Consider the following 22,571-nt stretch of genomic DNA (forward strand, 5'->3'; position numbering starts at 1 on the left):
AAAAAAAAACAAATAAAATAAAACTGCTTAGCCACTTCATTGAAATGTTCCAATTAATCACATTTGTGTGTGTGTATGTATGTATTTTTTTATTTGGGGTCCATAGTTTCCATTAGGAATTAAAACCTGATATGAAGAAAGTTAGATTAATGTATCTTGTTTCATTTATATTGTGTGATTGAATTAAAATATATATATTTATGTGCTCCATATAGAATGAAGTAGAGGAGTATGGGAGGCCTGAAATAGAGCAAAAGAGAGTATTGTGGCCCCTTGTTTTAGGTTAGACAACCCAATTCTATAAATAAGCATTACATTCTTTATTTTTCTTATGTATGTGCAAGAATAAAAACAACTAAAGTGATCCACTGAAATAGGACAAACTATAAACATAAAACTCAGCAACCTCAGATTTTAAGCAAAAATGCCATGAAATAAAGTTCATGCTAACATTAGCTAGCCCTTAGTCCAAAACTAAAAGATAGATTATCCCTTTATTACCCATTCCCTAGTTTTGCATAAATAAATAATTATCTTGTATCCAAGTCTCTGCAAACTGTCCCTTATTTCAGTTCTTTTGACAGACTTGCATTTTAGCCAATCAGTGCTGGCTTCTAGGAACTCCATGTGCATGAACACAGTGTTATCTATATGAAACACATGAACTAACACCCTCTAGTGGTAAAAAACTGTCAAAATGCCCTGAGCCAGCCTTCAAGGGCTAAGAAATTTGCATACGAACCTCTTAGATTTAGCTTTCAACTAAGAATACCAAGAGAACAAAGCAAAATTGGTGATAGAAGTAAATTGGAAAATTGTTTAAAATTACATGCCCTATCTGAATAATGAAAGTTTGTTTTGGACTAGACTGTCCCTTTAATTTGACATATATATGTATTCATAAAGCCAATAAGTAATACAATACTGAGTGTACAAAAATGATTATAAATCCAATATAAAACTCAATGTGATGAGTTATTTTGGTTTTATAGTAACTTTTGTAACAGTGTGCCAACGGCATTTTATTATGTATTGATTTTATGAATATTTGTGCCAAATAAAAAAAACATGTATATGTGATTAATTTCTTTCCTAGGATATGGTGAGTCCATGGTTTGAGTAATTGCTGTTGGGAATATCACTTCTGGCCAGCAGGAGGAGGCAAAGAACACCACAGTTAAACTGCTAAGTAACACTCTCTTACCCACAATTCCCAGTCATTCTCTTTGACTTCGGTGCATGGAGGAGGTGAAGTTTAGGTGTCTGAAGAAAATTTTTGATTTAATCTACAAGCAAGTTTTGGGGTATAGCCGTATTCCACGTCATTCCTTGCAGTCGGGCAGTGGTGACTTTAAAGCAGTTAGGAACTTGTAAAGAGGTACTTACTGCGTTTTCCTAACAATTGCTGCCCTAGTTTAGAAAGCCAGAGTTGGCTACTCTGTTCTTTATTTTTCAAAGCTCTTTGTGAAGAACTGTGTCTTCTCATACCTTGTAACTGTCTACATGCCGGACAGCGGAGCAAGTAAGTGCTTTTCCTTCTTAATATGAGGAGAGTCTACAACTTCATTCCTTACTTGTGGGAAATATTGAACCTGGCCACCAGGAGGAGGCAAAGACACCCCAGCCAAAGGCTTAAATACCTCCCCCAATTCCTCATCCCCCAGTCATTCTTTGCCTTTCGTCACAGGAGGTTTGCAGAGAAGTGTCAGAAGATACAGAGTAGTTCCTTATGGAGGGTAGTACCCTTCGGAATAAGACTGGAGTTTTAAGTAGTCTTGTCAGCCTCTCAGTAAGAGCATTGACGAATGTTAGAGTCTGGAGATGCAGGTAGAGTCTTTTTGCAAACCCATCCATACTCATATTAACAGCTCCTAAGCAATCAGTGTTGACAAGTTTCACTGCCTGCTTCTATAACTCAAGTCCATGTCAGGAGCGATGCTACAAGACTGTCAAACTTGAGAGTCTGTGTTTCTGTTCCACGGCATAGATTCCGGTAAGATCGTTTCCGGTAAGCCATTGGGGGTATAAAGGTGTAATTTATCTTTGTCTATAGTTCTATTTATAAGCGCAAGCTATGGAGGACTCTGATACATTAGAGGGTACTCCCTCTTTACCTAAATCTAATGCCTGTCTATATTGTGAGGAGGTCACGGTATACTCAACTGCTCAGTTATGTTCCACATGCATTGATAAAGTAATTTTATCAAAGAAAGCTAATATGTTTAGTACTAATGAGCCTTCTACCTCTGAGGAGTCTCCTTGCCGTGTAGGGGTCATCTACTAGTTTATTGGATTTATCTGATACAAGATTATACGATGATGAAGACGCCTCTGATACTTCAGAGGATGCTCTTTCTGGGTCGGAATCTGCTGCTTTTAAGCCGCCAGCTTTAGAGGAACCAGACTTTAGATTTAGGATTGAACACCTACACTTTCTTCTAAAGGAAGTTTTGGCTACTTTAGAGGTTCCAGAACCTAAATTGCCTGAGGAGCCTTGTATTCCTAAATTAGATAAGGTCTACGAGGACAGGGTTGTACCACAGACTTTCCCGGTTCCCGTAAAGATGGCGAACATTATTAAGAATAAATGGGAAAGACTCGGTTCTCCTTTTTTCCCCTTCTTCCTTTAAGAAATTATTCCCGGTTCCGGACTCTCTGATGGAATTGTGGGGTAACATCCCTAAACTAGATGGTGCTTTCTCCATGCTTACTAAGCGCACTACTATCCCACTTGAGTATAGTTTGTCGTTTAAGGAGCCCATGGATAAGAAGATGGAAACTCTACTAAGAAAGATGCTTCAGCATACAGGATATTTGTTTCAACCGGCAGCGGCTGTTGCTGCAGTTGCGAGAGCGGCTACCTACTGGTGCGACTCCTTATATGAGTTGATCGAGGGGGAGGGTCCCCTTGACGCGATCCAGGAAATAATTAAGGCCTTAAGGGTAGCTAATTATTTTTATTTGTGATGCAAATATGCAGATTATTCGCCTGAATGCCAAGGTTTCAGATTCTTCTGTGCTAGCCCGTAGGGCACTCTGGCTGAAGTCTTGGTCTGCGTACATGACTTCGAAGTCTAGACTTCTTTCCCTCCCATTTAAGGGAAAGATTCTTTTTGGTCCAGGCCTGGACTCAATCATATCCACAGTTACTGGAGGCAAAGGTGCCTTTTTACCGCAGGATAAGAAGAACAAACCTAAGGGACAAGGTCCTAATTTTCATTCCTTTCGTTCGGACAAATCCCAACATCAGCAGCCCTCTGCAAAGCCGAAGCAGTCCAAGGGAACTTGGAAACCTCCTCAGTCCTGGAATAAGTCCAAGCAGAATAAGAAGCTTGCCGAGTCAAAGTCGGCATGAAGGGGCGGCCCCCGATCCAGCTTTGGAGCTAGTAGGGGGCAGACTGTCACTCTTTTCAGAAGCTTGGTTTGGGGACGTGCAAGACCCGTGGGTGCTGGAGGTCATCGCTCAGGGATACAGGATAGGTTTCATGTCTTTCCCCTTATTCAAGATGGAGACAATAAGGTCCATTCTTCCTTTAGTCCAGGAAGGACAGTTCATGACCACGATGGACCTGATGGATGCCTACCTTCACATCCCTATACACAAGGAACACTAAGATTTGCGTTCCTGGACCAGCACTTTCAGTTTAATGCTCTTCCGTTTGGTCTAGCTAGTGCTCCAAGAGTTTATTCATGAAGGTTCTAGGGGCTCTGCTTGCAGTGGCCAGAACCAGAAGTATAGCAGTGGCGCCATACTTAGATGATATTCTGGTCCAGGCACTTTCCTGTCATCTGGCAGAAGACCATTTGAAAGCCCTTCTTACTCTTCTTTGATCTCATGGATGGAATATACACTTAGAAAAGAGTTTTCTTATTCCCAGTACCAGGGTGAAATTCCTGGGTACGATAATAAACTCCATATCCATGAGGATATTTCTTACAGACCAGAGACGTTGCACGCTAACTTCCAATTGTCTTGCCCTCCAGACCTCCTTAAAGCCCTCTGTAGCTCATTGTATGGAGGTAATTGGTCTCATGGTGTCCTGCATGGACATCATTCCTTTTGCCAGATAACATCTCAGGCCTCTTTAGCTATCCATGTTGAGACAGTGGAACTTCGAGCGATCTTCAATGCTCTGAAGGTTTGGGGACCTATCTATCAAGCTCCGAATGGAGCTTGACTGCCCGTGTTTCTAATATATACTTATAAGTATATAAAACCGGAAGTAAACAAACATGACGTCACTTCCGGTCCGCCGCTCACGTATGTAGATACGGAGCGATCGGTAACACACATCATTAACAAATTGGTCATCAGCGTGGCAGAACCCCTTACTTGTTTTAATTAATTGACTAATACATAGCACCAATTATTAACATAAAGGGCAAAAAAGCTGACCAATAAAGTGAAAAAATACTATTTCCAAAAAACGGAAGTATAATATTAAGAGAACTTCCGGGTCATTTTTGGCGCCAAAACCACAATTTTTTGGCGCCAAAGTTACGATAATTCATTGGTTTATGATACATACAAATAGAGCCACCAACACTCACCCTTAGATAGTCTTGAGAAAGGCCTGTTAAAGAGGCCGAAACGCGTTGACAATTTGGTGAGCATTATTTCATTATTTCCTACACTTTGAAACGTTATTGCACTATGTTATTTTTTTAATTTACAGGGATTACCAAAGTTAATATTGAAAGGAAAAGCAAAGCCATCCAACCCAAAGAATTTATTACCATCACGTATATGGATACATTCACAAGGAGGATTATTCATTAACATTAAATCACTGAGACTTTCACCAGAATTATATATACCCCATTTTTCAAATCTATATATCATTTTTTGATTTTTAAGCACCTTTTCTTCACACACATTCATTTTTTACACTAATTACAATCACTTTTTTAGGGGATCCCCCGTTTTTATTTTTATTTAATTTTTTCACACATATACAAATTTTTTTCAAAAGATTTTTTAACAAAAAAATTTTCAACGAATCATCAGTTTATTTTTTCATTTGATTTTTTTCACTGGATTTCTTCACTGGACTTTTTCACTCGATATATAATTTTATACCAAGGAGATCATATAACTTATTTATTGGACTCTTTTCCTCCAGAGATCATTTTATGTGACTCACATCTCGCTTATCCCCGTAATTGGTGATATTAATAGTTTTAATATATCTTTTATTGTTTTTAATTAGTTTCTTTTGCTTGTTATTACTATTTATGATTGTATTTTTAGTATATTTGAGTATATATGTTACATGGATCCATGCTATGAAGTATATGTTTAATAAATGTCTGATAATCATTGATTTATTTGTTAGAATCTTCCTTTGCCTCTAGTTGGCGCTCTCGGATTATTTGTTGATTTTTGTTGTTTGCAGAGATTTGCAACAGATGGGGGAAGCCGGAGATAGATCTCATGGCGTCTCGGCTCAATTCCAAGCTACCCAGATATGGGTCGCGGTCCAGGGATACTCAGGTGGAGCTAATAGATGCATTAGCAGTGCCTTGGAAGTTGTCTGATCTACATTTTTCCACTGTTACCACTTCTCCCTCATGTAGTGGCCTGCATCAAGCAGGAGCAAGCATCAGTGATTCTAATAGCTTCATCGTGACTGCGGAGGATGTGGTTCGTGGACCTGGTGGGGATGTCCTCATCTCCTCCATGGAGGTTACCTTGTTGCAGGGATCTGCTGGAGCAAGGTCCTTTTGTTCATCAAAATCTAGATTCTCTGCGGTTGACTGCTTTGGAGATTGAACGCTTAGTCCTAGCCAAGAGAGGTTTCTCTGAAAGAGTTATTGATACACTCATTCAAGCTCGTAAGCCGGTTACTAGTCACATCTATCATAAGTTCAGCAGCTTATTCATTTCCCCTTTGCTTTAAAATAAAATGATGTAACATTTTAAACTGTCCGGTTTGAAATACCGGTTATTTCTGGTACCAGGAAGCAAATTTTAGGGCCTCTCTGTGTCGCAGCAGTAATTTGAGCTCGGGAGTTGCGGTCACATGACTGGCTTTACTTCATAATGTTTCTGAGGAAAAATATGTTTCTCTTGTTAAGTGTATCCAGTCCACGGATCATCCATTACTTGTGGGATATTCTCCTTCCCAACAGGAAGTTGCAAGAGGATCACCCACAGCAGAGCTGCTATATAGCTCCTCCCCTAACTGTCATATCCAGTCATTCTCTTGCAAGCCTCAACCAAGATGGAGGTCGTAAGAGGAGTGTGGTGTTTTATACTTAGTTTATTCTTTAATCAAAAGTTTGTTATTTTTAAATGGTGCCGGAGTGTACTGTTTATCTCAGGCAGTATTTAGAAGAAGAATCTGCCTGCGTTTTCTATGATCTTAGCAGAAGTAACTAAGATCCATGGCTGTTCTCACATATTCTGAGGAGTGAGGTAACTTCAGAGAGGGAATGGCGTGCAGGTTTTCCTGCAATAAGGTATGTGCAGTTAATATTTTTCTAGGGATGGAATTTGCTAGAAAATGCTGCTGATACCGAACTAATGTAAGTAAAGCCTTAAATGCAGTTATAGCGACTGGTATCAGGCTTATTAATAGAGATACATACTCTTATAAAAATGTAATATAAAACGTTTGCTGGCATGTTTAATCGTTTTTATATGTATTTGGTGATAAAACTTATTGGGGCCTAGTTTTTTTCCACATGGCTGGCTTGAATTTTGCCTAGTAACAGTTTCCTTAGGCTTTTCACTGTTGTAATATGAGTGGGAGGGGCCTTTTTTAGTGCTTTTCTGTGCAGCTAAAAATACTGACAGAGACATTCAGCTTCCCTCTGCATGATCCAGGACATCTCTGGAGGGCTCAAAAGGCTTCAAAGTCGTTTTTGAGGGAGATAAAAAGCCACAGTAGAGCTGTGGCAGTTGTGACTGTTTGAAAAAAAAAAAAAAAAACGTTTTTGGCTTTTATTATTCAGTTTTGGGTATTAAGGGGTTAATCATCCATTTGCAAGTGGGTGCAATGCTCTGCTAACTTGTTACATACACTGTAAAAATTTTGTTAGTATAACTGCCTTTTTTCACTGTTATTTAAAATTTTGACAAAATTTGTGTTTCTTAAAGGTGCAGTAACGTTTTTTATATTGCTTGTAAACTTGTTTAAAGTGTTTTCCAAGCTTGCTAGTCTCATTGCTAGTCTGTTTAAACATGTCTGACACAGAGGAAACTACTTGTTCATTATGTTTGAAAGCCATGGTGGAGCCCCATAGGAGAATGTGTACTAAATGTATTGATTTCACCTTAAACAGTAAAGATCAGTCTTTAACTATAAAATAAATATCACCAGAAGATTCTGACGAGGGGGAAGTTATGCCGACTAACTCTCCCCACGTGTCAGACCCTTCGCCTCCCGCTCAGGGGATGCACGCTAATATGTGCCAATTACATCAGGGACGCCCATAGCGTTTACCTTGCAGGACATGGCTGCAATCATGAATAATACCCTGTCAGAGGTATTATCCAGGTTGCCTGAATTAAGAGGCAAGCGCGATTGCTCTGGGGTTAGGAGAAATACAGAGCGTGCAGATGCTGTAAGGGCCATGTCTGATACTGCGTCACAATATGCAGATCATGAGGACGGAGGTCTTCAGTCTGTGGGTGACATCTCTGGCTCGGGGAAACCTGATTCAGAGATTTCTCATTTTAAATTTAAGCTTGAGAACCTCCGTGTGTTGCTTGGGGAGGTATTAGCTGCTCTGAATGACTGTAACACAGTTGCAGTACCAGAGAAATTGTGTAGGCTGGATAAATACTATGCGGTACCGGTGTGTACTGATGTTTTTCCTATACCTAAAAGGCTTACAGAAATTATTAGCAAGGAGTGGGATAGACCGGGGGTGCCTTTTCCCCCACCTCCTATAGTTAGAAAAATGTTTCCAATAGACGCCACTACACAGGACTTATGGCAGACGGTCCCTAAGGTGGAGGGAGCAGTTTCTACTTTAGCAAAGCGTACTACTATCCCGGTTGAGGACAGTTGTGTTTTTTCAGATCCAATGGATAAAAAATTGGAGGGTTACCTTAAGAAAATGTTTATTCAACAAGGTTTTATTTTACAGCCCCTTGCATGCATTGCGCCTGTCACGGCCGCGGCGGCATTCTGGTTTGAGGCCCTGGAAGAGGCCATCCATACAGCTCCATTGACTGAAATTATTGACAAGCTTAGAACACTTAAGCTAGCTAACTCATTTGTTTCTGATGCCATTGTTCATTTGACTAAACTAACGGCTAAGAATTCCGGATTCGCCATCCAAGCGCGTAGGGCACTATGGCTTAAATCCTGGTCAGCTGACGTGACTTCGAAGTCTAAATTACTCAACATTCCTTTCAAGGGGCAGACCTTATTCGGGCCTGGTTTGAAGGAAATTATTGCTGACATTACTGGAGGTAAGGGTCACACCCTTCCTCAGGACAGGGCCAAAGCAAAGGCCAAACAGTCTAATTCTCGTGCCTTTCGAAATTTCAAGGCAGGTGCAGCATCAACTTCCTCCGCTTCAAAACAAGAGGGAACTTTTGCTCAATCTAAGCAGGCCTGGAAACCTAACCAGTCCTGGAACAAAGGCAAGCAGGCCAGAAAGCCTGCTGCTGCCTCTAAGACAGCATGAAGGAACGGCCCCCTATCCGGCGACGGATCTAGTAGGGGGCAGACTTTCTCTCTTCGCCCAGGGAAAGGAGAGATGTTCAGGATCCCTGGGAGTTGGAGATCATATCTCAGGGATATCTTCTGGACTTCAAAGCTTCCACTCCACAAGGGAGATTTCATCTTTCAAGGCTATCTGCAAATCAGATAAAGAAAGAGGCATTCCTACGCTGTGTGCAAGACCTCCTAGTTATGGGAGTGATCCATCTAGTTCCGCGGACGGAACAAGGACAGGGTTTTTATTCAAATCTGTTTGTGGTTCCCAAAAAAGAGGGAACCTTCAGACCAATTTTGGATCTAAAGATCTTAAACAAATTCCTCAGAGTTCCATCTTTCAAAATGGAAACTATTCGGACCATCCTACCCATGATCCAAGAAGGTCAGTACATGACCACAGTGGACTTAAAGGATGCCTACCTTCACATACCGATTCACAAAGATCATCATCGGTTTCTAAGGTTTGCCTTTCTAGACAGGCATTACCAATTTGTAGCTCTTCCCTTCGGGTTGGCTACAGCCCCTAGAATTTTTACAAAGGTTCTGGGCTCACTTCTGGCGGCATAGCAGTTACTCCGTATCTAGACGACATCCTGATACAGGTGTCAAGCTTTCAAGTTGCCAAGTCTCATACAGAGATAGTTCTGGCATTTCTGAGGTCGCACGGGTGGAAAGTGAACGAGGAAAAGAGTTCTCTATCCCCACTCACAAGAGTCTCCTTCTTAGGGACTCTTATAGATTCTGTAGAAATGAAAATTTACCTGACGGAGTCCAGGTTATCAAAACTTCTAAATGCTTGCCGTGTCCTTCACTCCATTCCGCGCCCTTCGGTAGCTCAGTGTATGGAGGTAATCGGCTTAATGGTAGCGGCAATGGACATAGTGCCATTTGCGCGCCTTCATCTCAGACTGCTGCAATTATGCATGCTGAGTCAGTGGAATGGGGATTACACAGATTTGTCCCCTCTGCTAAATCTGGATCAAGAGACCAGAGATTCTCTTCTCTGGTGGTTGTCTCGGGTACACCTGTCCAAGGGTATGACCTTTCGCAGGCCAGATTGGACAATTGTAACAACAGATGCCAGCCTTCTAGGTTGGGGTGCAGTCTGGAATTCCCTGAAGGCACAGGGATTGTGGACTCAGGAGGAGAAACTCCTTCCAATAAATATTCTGGAGTTAAGAGCGATATTCAATGCTCTTCTGGCTTGGCCTCAGTTAGCAACACTGAGGTTCATCAGATTTCAGTCGGACAACATCACGACTGTGGCTTACATCAACCATCAAGGGAGAACCAGGCGTTCCCTAGCGATGTTAGAAGTCTAAAAAATAATTCGCTGGGCAGAGTACCACTCTTGCCACCTGTCAGCAATCCATATCCCAGGCGTGGAGAACTGGGAGGCGGATTTTCTAAGTCGTCAGACTTTCCATCCAGGGGAGTGGGAACTCCATCCGGAGGTGTTTGCTCAGTTGATTCATCGTTGGGGCAAACCAGAGTTGGATCTCATGGCGTCTCGCCAGAACGCCAAGCTTCCTTGTTACGGATCCAGGTCCAGGGACCCAGAAGCGACGCTGATAGATACGCTAGCAGCGCCTTGGTTCTTCAACCTGGCTTATGTGTTTCCACCGTTTCCTCTGCTCCCTCGACTGATTGCCAAAATCAAACAGGAGAGAGCATTGGTGATTCTGAAAACACCTACGTGGCCACGCAGGACTTGGTATGCAGACCTAGTGGATATGTCATCCTTTCCACCATGGACTCTGCCTCTAAGACAGGACCTTCTGATACAAGGTCCTTTCAATCATCCAAATCTAATTTCTCTGAGACTGACTGCATGGAGATTGAACGCTTGATTCTATCAAAGCGTGGCTTCTCCGAGTCAGTCATTGATACTTTAATACAGGCACGAAAGCCTGTTACCAGGAAAATCTACCACAAGATATGGAGTAAATATCTTTATTGGTGTGAATCCAAGACTTACTCATGGAGTAAAGTTAGGATTGCTAGAATATTTTCTTTTCTCCAAGAGGGCTTGGACAAAGGATTATCAGCTAGTTCCTTAAAGGGACAGATTTCTGCTCTGTCTATTCTTTTGCACAAGCGTCTGTCAGAGGTTCCAGACGTCCAGGTATTTTGCCAGGCTTTGGTTAGATTTAAGCCTGTGTTTAAACCTGTTGCTCCACCCCGTGGAGCTTAAACTTGGTTCTTAAGGTTCTTCAAGGAGTTCCGTTTGAACCCCTTCATTCCATTGATATTAAACTTTTATCTTGGAAAGTTCTGTTTTTGATGGCTATTTCCTCGGCTCGGAGAGTCTCTGAGCTATCTGCCTTACAATGTGATTCTCCCTATCTGATTTTTCATGCAGATAAGGTAGTTCTGCGTACCAAACCTGGGTTTTTACCTAAGGTGGTTTCTAACAAGAATATCAATCAAGAGATTGTTGTTCCATCGTTGTGCCCTAATCCTTCTTCAAAGAAGGAACGTCTTTTACATAATCTGGACGTAGTCCGTGCCTTGAAGTTTTACTTACAAGAGAGGAGAGGTCAAAAAGCTTCGGCAACCTCTCTTTCCTTTTGGCTTCGGAGCGTAATAAGCCTAGCCTATGAGACTGCTGGACAGCAGCCCCCTGAAAGGATTACAGCTCATTCTACTAGAGCTGTGGCTTCCACCTGGGCCTTCAAAAATGAGGCCTCTGTTGAACAGATTTGCAAGGCTGCGACTTGGTCTTTGCTTCACACTTTTTTAAAATTTTACAAATTTGATACTTTTGCTTCTTCGGAAGCTGTGTTTGGGAGAAAGGTTCTTCAGGCAGTGGTTCCTTCCGCTTAATCCTGCCTTGTCCCTCCCATCATCCGTGTACTTTAGCTTTGGTATTGGTATCCCACAAGTAATGGATGATCCGTGGACTGGATACACTTAACAAGAGAAAACATAATTTATGCTTACCTGATAAATTTATTTCTCTTGTAGTGTATCCAGTCCACGGCCCGCCCTGTCCTTTTAAGGCAGGTCTAAATTTTAATTAAACTACAGTCACCACTGCACCCTATGGTTTCTCCTTTCTCTGTTTGTTTTCGGTCGAATGACTGGATATGACAGTTAGGGGAGGAGCTATATAGCAGCTCTGCTGTGGGTGATCCTCTTGCAACTTCCTGTTGGGAAGGAGAATATCCCACAAGTAATGGATGATCCGTGGACTGGATACACTACAAGAGAAATAAATTTATCAGGTAAGCATAAATTATGTTTTTTTTTCCATTTCTGGGTGATCCCGTCTCAATTAGTAGTGATAAGGCACCTCAGTAATTGAGGTGTGGGGTTGCCTGAGTGGTATTTTAGAAGTTTATTTGATGTTTATTAAATGTTTTTTCTTATCTTTTCTCACATAATTTTTGCTGGGGATCGATCCTAATTTGGGATATAATTTAAAGTGTAATTAAATATTAAACTATTTGAAACTTATCTTTACAAGTTTATTTACTGTTTCACAACATGTCTGATATGGAACAAGAGCCCGCTCTTATGAATTCATGCTTATTATGTTTAGATGCACAAATTGCAGCTCCTATGCAATTTTGTTCTTCATGCGTCAAGAAAACCTTGCAAAATAAAGGTGCCTAATGTCTCTCAGGATGATGCTGTTAAAATAATACCTCTGCTTTCTCCTGCTACGTCCCAAGCCTCAATGGCGTCACATGCAGTGCCCTGGGTTTCCTCTATAACTCCTAGTGGAGTTTATTTAAAAGCAGAAATTGCTGCCCAGGTATCTTCTGCGGCATTTGCTGCCATTCCCAGATTACAGGGAAAACGCTGAAGGAAATCTAGAAATTCAGAAAGTAAGGTGCCTGTCCTCAGTTCTACTTCCCAAGTTGCCCTTTCTCATAAGTCTGATGAGGAAGATACATTGGAACTTTCTGAGGGTGAATTCTCAGATTCGGACAGTATAATTCCTTCTTCTAAGACTGAGGTGGTATCCTTCAGATTTAAGCTTGAACACCTTTGTGTATTGTTAAAGGTTTTAGCTACTTTAGATGACTCAGATACCCCTGTTGTTGTCACTCCTAAGAAATATAGTAAACTTAATAGTTTCTTTGATGAACCTTCCACTTCGGAGGTTTTTCCTGTGCCGGACCATGCTAGGGAGATTATCTCACAGGAATGGGAGAAACCAGGAGTGTCTTTTTCTCTGTCTACCATTTTTAAGAAAATGTTTCCTGTCGATGACTCCATTAAAGACCCTTGATATACTGTACCCAAAGTTGAAGGGACCATTTCCACTCTGGCTAAGAGAACCACTATTACTATTGGTGATAGCTGCTCTTTTAAGGATCCGATGGACAAGAAGCTGGAGGCTTATTTGAAAAAGATTTATGTACATCAAGGCCTCCAATGGCAACCTGCGGTGTGTATTGCCACCGTGACTAGTGCTGCATCTTATTGGTTCGACACCTTGTCTGATTCTCTTCAAGTAGAGACTTCCTTGGATGAAATTCAGGATAGGATTAAAGCTCTTAAGTTGCCCAATTCCTTTATTGCAGATGCTATTTTGCAGGTTGTTAGACTAGGATCTTAATCTTCTAGTTTCGCTGTCCTAGCCCGCAGGGCGTTATGGTTGAAATCCTGGTCTTCGGACGTTTCCTCTAAAGTCAAGCTTCTGGCGATTCCTTACAAGGGCAAAACTTTGTCTGGACCTGGTTTGGCAGAAATTATCTCTAATATTACGGGTCGAAAAGGGTCTTTTCTACCTCAAGATAAGAAGAAAAGCCCTAAAGGATGTCAGAGTCATTTTCGTTCCTTTCGTAAATACAGAGGAAAGCCTTCTTCCAAGCAGGAACAATCCAAGTCTTCTTGGATACCCAATCAGTCTTGGAACAAGGGGAAACAATCAAAGAAACCTGCAGCTGATTCCAAATCAGCATGAAGGGTTTGCCTCCGATCCGGGATTGGATCAGGTGGGGGGCAGACTTTCTCAGTTCTCTCAAGCCTGGATACAAGATGTCCCTGATACCTGGACTGTGGACATAGTATCCCAGGTTTACAAATTGGAATTCAAGATTCTCCTCCCAGAGACAGATTCCTTCTCTCAAGATTATCTGCAGATTAGATAAAGAGAGGCGTTCTTGAAATGTATACAACATCTTTCCTCCCTGGGAGTGATAGTTCCAGTTCCAGTGCAGGAACAGGGTCTCGGGTTCTACTCCAACCTTTTTGTGGTTCCCAAAAAAGAGGGAACTTTCCGTCCCATTCTAGACTTGAAGGGTCTAAACAAGTTTCTCTAAGTTCCATCCTTCATGTTCCTATTCACAGGGACCATCACAGATTCCTGAGATTTGCCTTTCTGGACAAATATTTCCAGTTCGTGACCCTTCCATTTGGTCTAGCCACGGCTCCCAGAATTTTTTTAAAGGTTCTGGGGTTTCTTTTGGCAGTGATCCGTGGAATTGCTGTGGCACCCTACCTGGACGACATATTGGTTCATGCGCCATCTTTTCAACAAGCAAAATCTTGCTTTTTGTCTTTTCTTCGTTCCCACAAATGGAATGTGAATCTGGAAAAAAGCTCCCTTACCCCTGCTACAAGAATAGTGTTCTTAGAGACCATAATAGATTCTCTATTCATGAAGATTTTTCTGACAGAGTTCAGGAAAAACAAAATCATTTCCTCTTGTCTCTCTCTTCAGGCTACTGCTCATCCTTCAGTGGCACAATGTATGGAGGTAATCGGTCTGATGGTGGCTTCCATGGACATCATTCCGTTTGCTCAATTCCATTTGAGAGCACTCCAGTTGTGCATGCTCAGACAATGGAATGGTGACCATGTAGATCTATCTCAGAAAATAGAGTTAGATCAGTCGTCAAGGGATTCTCTAGAATTAGAGCTCCCTTTTAAAACTTTCCCCCTACAGTGTTAGTGGCGCACTGCTCATGCGCAAAACGGACGGACGAGAATTAGCAGAGTTAGAGCTGGACAATGAAGATTGTGAAGATCCTGATGACGAAATATGGGAGGGGGCAGGCGGGCATTTTAAAAAGCCACAAGAGAAAAAAATAAGTACAAATGCTTAGAAACGATTTAGGCTACTAAATTAGGCTATAGTGTAAAATAAGAATCGTTAGCAACTTTATAGGAACTACCTATTTGAAAATGTGGGTTGACTGTCCCTTTAATTCTGTCTAAGCGTGGTTTTTCTGAGTCGGTCTTTGAGACCCTGATTCACTCTCGCAAGCCTGTTACTAAAAAGATTTACTATAAGATATGGTGTGAATATCTTTATTGGTGTGAATCCAAGGGCTAATCTTGGAGTAGAATTCGAATTCCTAGAATTTTATCTTTTCTTTAGGAAGGCCTGGAGAAGGGATTGCCAGTCAGTACCCTGAAGGGTCAGATTTCTGCTTTATCAGTTTGACTACATAAACGTTTGGCGGATGTGCCAGATGTGCAATCTTTTTGTTAGGCCTTGGTCAAAATCAGGCCTGTCTTTAAGTCTGTTGCTCCTCCTTGGAGCCTAAACCTTGTTCTTAAAGTTTTACAGCTGGCTCTGTTTGATTCCATAGACATTAAAGGGACAGTCTACACCAGAATTTTTATTGTTTTAAAAGATAGATAATCCCTTTATTACCCATTTCCCAGTTTTGCATAACCAACACAGTTATAATAATATACTTTTAACCTCTGTGATTATCTTGTATCTAAGCCTCTGCAAACTGCCCCTTTTTTCAGTTCTTTTGACAGATTTGCAGTCTAGCCAATCAGTGCCTGCTCCCAGATTACTTAACGTGCACGAGCACAGTGTTATCAATATGAAATACGTGAACTAACACCCTCTAGTGGTGAAAAACTGTTAAAATGCAATCTGAAAGAGGTGGGCTTCAAGGTCTAAGAAATTAGCATATGAACCTCCTAGGTTAAGCTTTCAACTAAGAATACCAAGAGAACAAAGCAAAATTGGTGATAAAAGTAAATTGGAAAATTGTTTAAAATTGCATGCTCTATCTGAATCATGAAAGTTTATTTTGGCCTAGACTGTCCCTTTAAGGTGTTATCTTGGAAAGTTTTGTTTCTTGTTGCTATCTCTTCTGCTCGAAGAGTCTCGGAACTCTAAGCTCTGCAGTGTGATTCCCCTTATCTTATTTGTCATGCCGATAAGGCAGTTCTTGTTACTAAGTTAGGTTTCCTTCCTAAGGTTGTTTCTAATAGAAATATCAATCAGGAAATTGTTGTTCCCTCTCTGTGTCCTAATTCTTATTCTTCCAAAGAACGTTTGTTACACAATTTGGATGTTGTACGTGCTCTTAAATTCTACTTACAGGCGACTAAGGATTTTCGCCAGTCCTCTGCCCTCTTTGTCTGTTTCTTTGGGAAATGTAAAGGTCAGAAAGCTACTGCTACTACTCTTTCTTTTTGGTTACGAAGTATAATTCGCTTGGCTTATGAGACTGCTGGACAGCAGCCTCCTGAGAGAATTACGGCTCATTCTACAAGAGCTGTTTCCTCTTCTTGGGCTTTCAAAAATGAAGCTCTGTGGAGCAAATTTGCAAAGTTGCAACTTGGTCTTCTCTACATGCTTTTTTAAAATTTTACAAATTTGATACTTTTGCCTCGGCTGAGGCTTCTTTTGGGAGAAAGGTTCTTCAAGCGGTGGTGCCTTCTGTTTAGGACTGCCTGTCTTGCCCCTCCCTATTTATCTGTCTCCTCTAGCTTGGGTATTGGTTCCCAACAGTAATTACTCAATGTATTTATTTCCGGATATGTTGATTCCACTGCCCCACCCTTTATTTTAAGACAGTTGTTCTTTTAACTATAACCTCAGGCACCTCTACACCTTGTGTTACTCCTTTTTCTCCATTTCCCTTCAGTCGAATGACTGGGTGTTGTGGGTAAGGGAGTGATACTTAGCAGTTTAACTGTGGTGCTCTTTGCCTCCTCCTGCTGGCCAGAAGTGATATTCCCAACAGTAATTACTCAATCCGTGGACTCACCATATCCGGAAAGAAATACATGTATCAGGTAAGCATAAATTTAGTTTTTTCTCATGATATGATCCCCTGTATGTACAATAATATAAACCCAGTCTTGCAGTGTAGCTTTCTAAAGATTGTCACCTATATAACCACCCCTGTTTTATTTTGTAGGTGAAGTGCATGATGAACTGGGACGTAAAGCTGAAATTAGTGAGGTAATGTTTATTGAGACAATATATATGGTTATGCATTTTATCATAAAGTGATGGCCATAGAAGGCGCATTTAAATGTGTAAGCATAAAGATGAAAGCCATTGTGAAATTAATTTGATACAGCTTCCTGACCAAGAGCCATTGATATATTCATATTGAGAGGGATGTTTGGCTGCTGTAGAAGTCTTCTTGACTTCACAACATAAGGAAATCAAACACACATCTGTAAAGCCTTCTGTGCTTTTTTAAGTGATTCTTATATGTTTTAATGTGGTACATTTAATTCAATATAATATATTTAACTGGAATTGGAACTATTGCAGAGAAAGAAGTGTATGGTATCTGAAAGTGTTCCATATTGCCAGACTTGGAACCGTTGCTGAGAAAACAGTTTACAGTGTTTTGTGTTTAATGAGTTTGTGTGTACTGCACTGAAAATACCTTTTGAGTATGCTATTACCATTATCAGCTTACAAAATACATTGCAAGTTCCGGAATAAATACAGTTAGAAATATAATTCATTTTTAAATACTGTAACATACTCTTTTTAGTCTAAGACGTTCATTCACTAAAGCTGAGCTACCTGCCAATTTATTTGTGAATGGACTCACATACATTAGAATTAAAGAGGTTGTGGTGACATAGCTCCCAGATTTTATTCCTGGCATATCCACATAGCTGGTTTTAAAATCCCTTCGCCCCAGATACACCTTGTCTGAGCTAGGTGTTTAATTAAAGACACTCCCATTAGCCTTGACTGGCATGTAATAGGCCAAACCCCTTGAATTAAGAATACAATTGGGAAACACTATCTTTCTCTCTTCTTATCCTGTTCCTGAAAGGATGGCTGATGTTGGACACATTGGAGAATTTGGCTAAGTATATTCCTTTCGGATAAAATTCTGTGATTATTTTAGCAGTGTTGCACAAAGTTCCAGTGAAGGCTAATGAGAGTGTATTTAATTAAACACCTAGTTCAAAGAGAAAGGTGTATCTGGGGGGAAGGGATTTTAATAACAGCTAGGTCAGTAAGCTATGTCACCACAGAGGTTGGAATACTTTGAGAAGGTTTTGCCCTCATTCAGTTAAATAAATTCGCTATTATATTGTGCGTAAAGGGCCAGATTACATTTTGCCTAGTATTTAACGCTCCCGCTTGAGCACTTACTCTGCTAGAGGTAAGCTTTTTACACGCGTTGCATAGAAGTAAACAGCTTTTGCTTGAACGCTAACCTGATGCACGTAAAAAGCCGAACTTAGAATATTGCAAGCCCAATAATGTCAACCCCCATAGACGTCATTGAAGGAAAAAAAACTAACACCCTACTCAATCACATATTATCAAGTGCGCAAACCCGACATGAAAATATACCTATATATATACATGAATATATATATATATATATATATATATATATATATATATATATACAGTATATATATATATATATTTCTTCTGTTAAGTGTGATCAGTCCACGGGTCATCATTACTTCTGGGATATTACTCCTCCCCAACAGGAAGTGCAAGAGGATTCACCCAGCAGAGCTGCATATAGCTCCTCCCCTCTACGTCACTCCCAGTCATTCTCTTGCACCCAACGACTAGATAGGATGTGTGAGAGGACTATGGTGATTTTATTTAGTTTTATTTCTTCAATCAAAAGTTTGTTATTTTTTAATAGCACCGGAGTGTGTTATTCCTTCTCTGGTAGAATTTGAAGAAGAATCTACCAGAGTTTTTACTATGATTTTAGCCGGAGTAGTTAAGATCATATTGCTGTTTCTCGGCCATCTGAGGAGAGGTAAACTTCAGATCAGGGGACAGCGGGCAGTTTAATCTGCAAAGAGGTATGTAGCAGTTTTTATTTTCTGACAATGGAATTGATGAGAAAATCCTGCCATACCGACATAATATCATGTATGTATTTTTTACATTTGAGTATTCTGGGGAATGGTACTTCACTGGAATTACACTGTGTATATAATCTTTAGCCTATTTGGTTTTTTAATAATTTATGTTAAACGTTTTTGCTGGAAGGTAAAATCGTTTTCATTTTCTGAGGTACTGGGTGAATAAAATGTTTGGGCACTATTTTTCCACTTGGCAGTTGCTTTATCTAATTATGACAGTTTACTGATCTCTCTCACTGTTGTGTGTGAGGGGGAGGGACCTTTTTTTTGGCGCTTTTGCTACGCATCAAAAATTTCAGTCAGAAGCTCATTGTTTTTTCCTGCATGTTCCGGTTTATCTCTACAGAACTCAGGGGTCTTCAAAGCTTGTTTGAGGGAAGTAATCTAACAGAGCTGTGAGATTGTAGTTGACTGTGATAAAGAAACGTTTATTCTTTAACTTTTTTATGCCATCAGGGTTAGTTATTCTTTGCTAATGGGAACAAGCCTTTGCTAAAATTGTGTTTTGTTTTGCAAAGTTTATTGATTTCAACTGTTATATATCTTTCTGTGCTTCTTAGACACAGTACGTTTTTTCATTGTATTTTACTTGAATAATTTTTCCAAGTTGCAAGTTTAGTTGCTAGTGTGTTAAACATGTCTGATTCAGAGGATGAGACCTGTACTATTTGTAATAACGCCAAAGTGGAGCCCAATAGAAATTTATGTACTAACTGTATTGATGCTACTTTAAATAAAAGTCAAATTTCACCAAACAACGAGGGGAGAGTTATGCCGACTAATTCGCCTCACGTGACAGTACCTGCATCTCCCGCTCGGGAGGTGCGCGATATGGTGGCACCCAGTACATCTGGGCGGCCATTACAAATAACATTACAAGATATGGCTACTGTTATGACGGAAGTTTTGGCTAAATTACCAGAACTAAGAGGCAAGCGTGATCACTCTGGGGTGAGAACAGAGTGCGCTGATAATGCTAGGGCCATGTCAGATACTGCGTCACAACTTGCAGAGCATGAGGACGGAGAGCTTCATTCTGCGGCTGACGGTTCTGATCCAAACAGATTGGATTCAGATATTTCAAATTTTAAATTTAAGCTGGAAAACCTCTGTGTATTACTAGGGGAGGTGTTAGTGGCTCTGAATGATTGTAACACAGTTGCAATACCAGAGAAAATGTGTAGGTTGGATAAATATTTTGCTGTACCAACAAGTACTGACGTTTTTCCTATACCTAAGAGACTAACTGAAATTATTACTAAGGAGTGGGATAGACCCGGTGTGCCGTTCTCACCCCCTCCGATATTTAGAAAGATGTTTCCAATAGACACCGCCACACGGGACTTTTGGCAAACGGTCCCTAAGGTGGAGGGAGCAGTTTCTACTTTAGCTAAGCGTACCACTATCCCGGTAGAGGATAGCTGTGCCTTTTCAGATCCAATGGATAAAAAGTTAGAGGGTTACCTTAAGAAAATGTTTGTTCAACAAGGTTTTATATTGCAACCCCTTGCATGCATTGCGCCGGTCTCGGCTGCAGCGGCATTCTGGATTGAGTCTCTGGAAGAGAACCTTAGTTCAGCTACGCTGGACGACATTTCGGACAGGCTTAGAATACTTAAGCTAGCTAATTCATTCATTTCGGAAGCCGTAGTACATTTAACTAAACTTACGGCTAAGAATTCCGGATTCGCCATTCAGGCGCGCAGAGCACTGTGGCTAAAATCCTGGTCAGCTGATGTAACTTCTAAGTCCAAATTACTTAATATACCTTTCAAAGGGCAGACCTTATTTGGGCCCGGTTTGAAAGAAATTATCGCTGACATTACAGGAGGTAAGGTCCACGCCCTGCCTCAAGACAAAGCCAGACCTAAGGCTAGACAGTCTAATTTTCGTTCCTTTCGGAATTTCAAAGCAGGAGCAGCATCAACTTCCACTGCTCCAAAACAAGAAGGATCTGGTGCTCGCTTCAGACAAGGCTGGAGACCTAACCAGTCCTGGAACAAGGGCAAGCAGGCCAGGAAACCTGCTGCTGCCACTAAAACAGCATGAATTGAGGGCCCCCGATCCGGGATCGGATCTAGTGGGGGGCAGACTTTCTCTCTTCGCCCAGGCTTGGGTAAGGGATGTCCAGGATCCCTGGGCGCTAGAGATAATATCTCAGGGATACCTTCTGGACTTCAAATACTCTCCTCCAAGAGAGAGATTTCATCTGTCAAGATTGTCAACAAACCAAACAAAGAAAGAAGCGTTTCTACGCTGCGTACAAGAACTTTTGTTAATGGGAGTAATCCATCCAGTTCCACGATCTGAACAGGGACAAGGGTTTTACTCAAATCTGTTTGTGGTTCCCAAAAAAGAGGGAACTTTCAGACCAATCCTGGATTTAAAGATCCTAAACAAATTCCTAAGAGTTCCATCGTTCAAAATGGAGACTATTCGGACAATTTTACCCATGATCCAAGAAGGTCAGTACATGACCACAGTGGATTTAAAGGATGCTTACCTTCACATACCGATCCACAAAGATCATTACCGGTATCTAAGGTTTGCCTTTCTAGACAGGCATTACCAGTTTGTAGCTCTTCCATTCGGATTGGCTACAGCTCCAAGAATCTTCACAAAGGTTCTAGGTGCTCTTCTGGCGGTACTAAGACCGCAGGGAATTTCGGTAGCTCCGTACCTAGACGACATTCTGATACAAGCTTCAAGCTTTCAAACTGCCAAGTCTCATACAGAGTTAGTTCTGGCTTTTCTAAGGTCACATGGATGGAAGGTGAACGAAAAGAAAAGTTCACTCGTTCCATTCACAAGAGTTCCCTTCCTGGGGACTCTTATAGATTCTGTAGAAATGAAGATTTACCTGACAGAGAACAGGTTAACAAGACTTCAAAGTGCTTGCCGCACCCTTCATTCCATTCAACACCGTCAGTGGCTCAATGCATGGAGGTAATCGGCTTAATGGTAGCGGCAATGGACATAGTACCATTTGCTCGCTTACACCTCAGACCACTGCAACTATGCATGCTAAGTCAGTGGAATGGGGATTACTCAGACTTGTCCCCTTCTCTGAATCTGGATCAAGAGACCAGAAATTCTCTTCTATGGTGGCTTTCTCGGCCACATCTGTCCAGGGGGATGCCATTCAGCAGACCAGACTGGACAATTGTAACAACAGACGCCAGCCTTCTAGGTTGGGGCGCCGTCTGGAATTCTCTGAAGGCTCAGGGACAATGGAGTCAGGAGGAGAGTCTCCTGCCAATAAACATTCTGGAATTGAGAGCAGTTCTCAATGCCCTCCTGGCTTGGCCCCAGTTGACAACTCGGGGGTTCATCAGGTTTCAGTCAGACAACATCACGACTGTAGCTTACATAAACCATCAGGGAGGGACAAGAAGCTCCCTAGCAATGATGGAAGTATCAAAGATAATTCGCTGGGCAGAGTCTCACTCTTGCCACCTGTCAGCAATCCACATCCCGGGAGTGGAGAACTGGGAGGCGGATTTTTTAAGTCGTCAGACTTTTCATCCGGGGGAGTGGGAACTTCATCCGGAGGTCTTTGTCCAAATACTTCGACGTTGGGGCAAACCAGAGATAGATCTCATGGCGTCTCGACAGAACGCCAAGCTTCCTCGTTACGGGTCCAGATCCAGGGATCCAGGAGCAGTCCTAATAGATGCCCTGACAGCACCTTGGGACTTCAGGATGGCTTATGTGTTTCCACCCTTCCCGATGCTTCCTCGATTGATTGCCAGAATCAAACAGGAGAGAGCATCAGTGATTCTAATAGCGCCTGCGTGGCCACGCAGGACTTGG

At 41.4% G+C, this 22,571-nt stretch overlaps 1 protein-coding gene across 1 annotated transcript in view; it reads left to right on the forward strand.

Annotated features, from left to right (window-relative positions):
* ATP8B4 (ATPase phospholipid transporting 8B4 (putative)) overlaps positions 1–22,571 on the forward strand; it is a 932,005-nt gene that overhangs the window by 724,498 nt on the left and 184,936 nt on the right. The window contains 1 exon segment of the mRNA XM_053717452.1: positions 16,805–16,848. Coding sequence (XP_053573427.1) covers positions 16,805–16,848 — 44 coding nt within the window.

This window comes from Bombina bombina, chromosome 6 (genome assembly GCF_027579735.1).
Source record: "Bombina bombina isolate aBomBom1 chromosome 6, aBomBom1.pri, whole genome shotgun sequence".
NCBI lineage: Eukaryota > Metazoa > Chordata > Amphibia > Anura > Bombinatoridae > Bombina > Bombina bombina.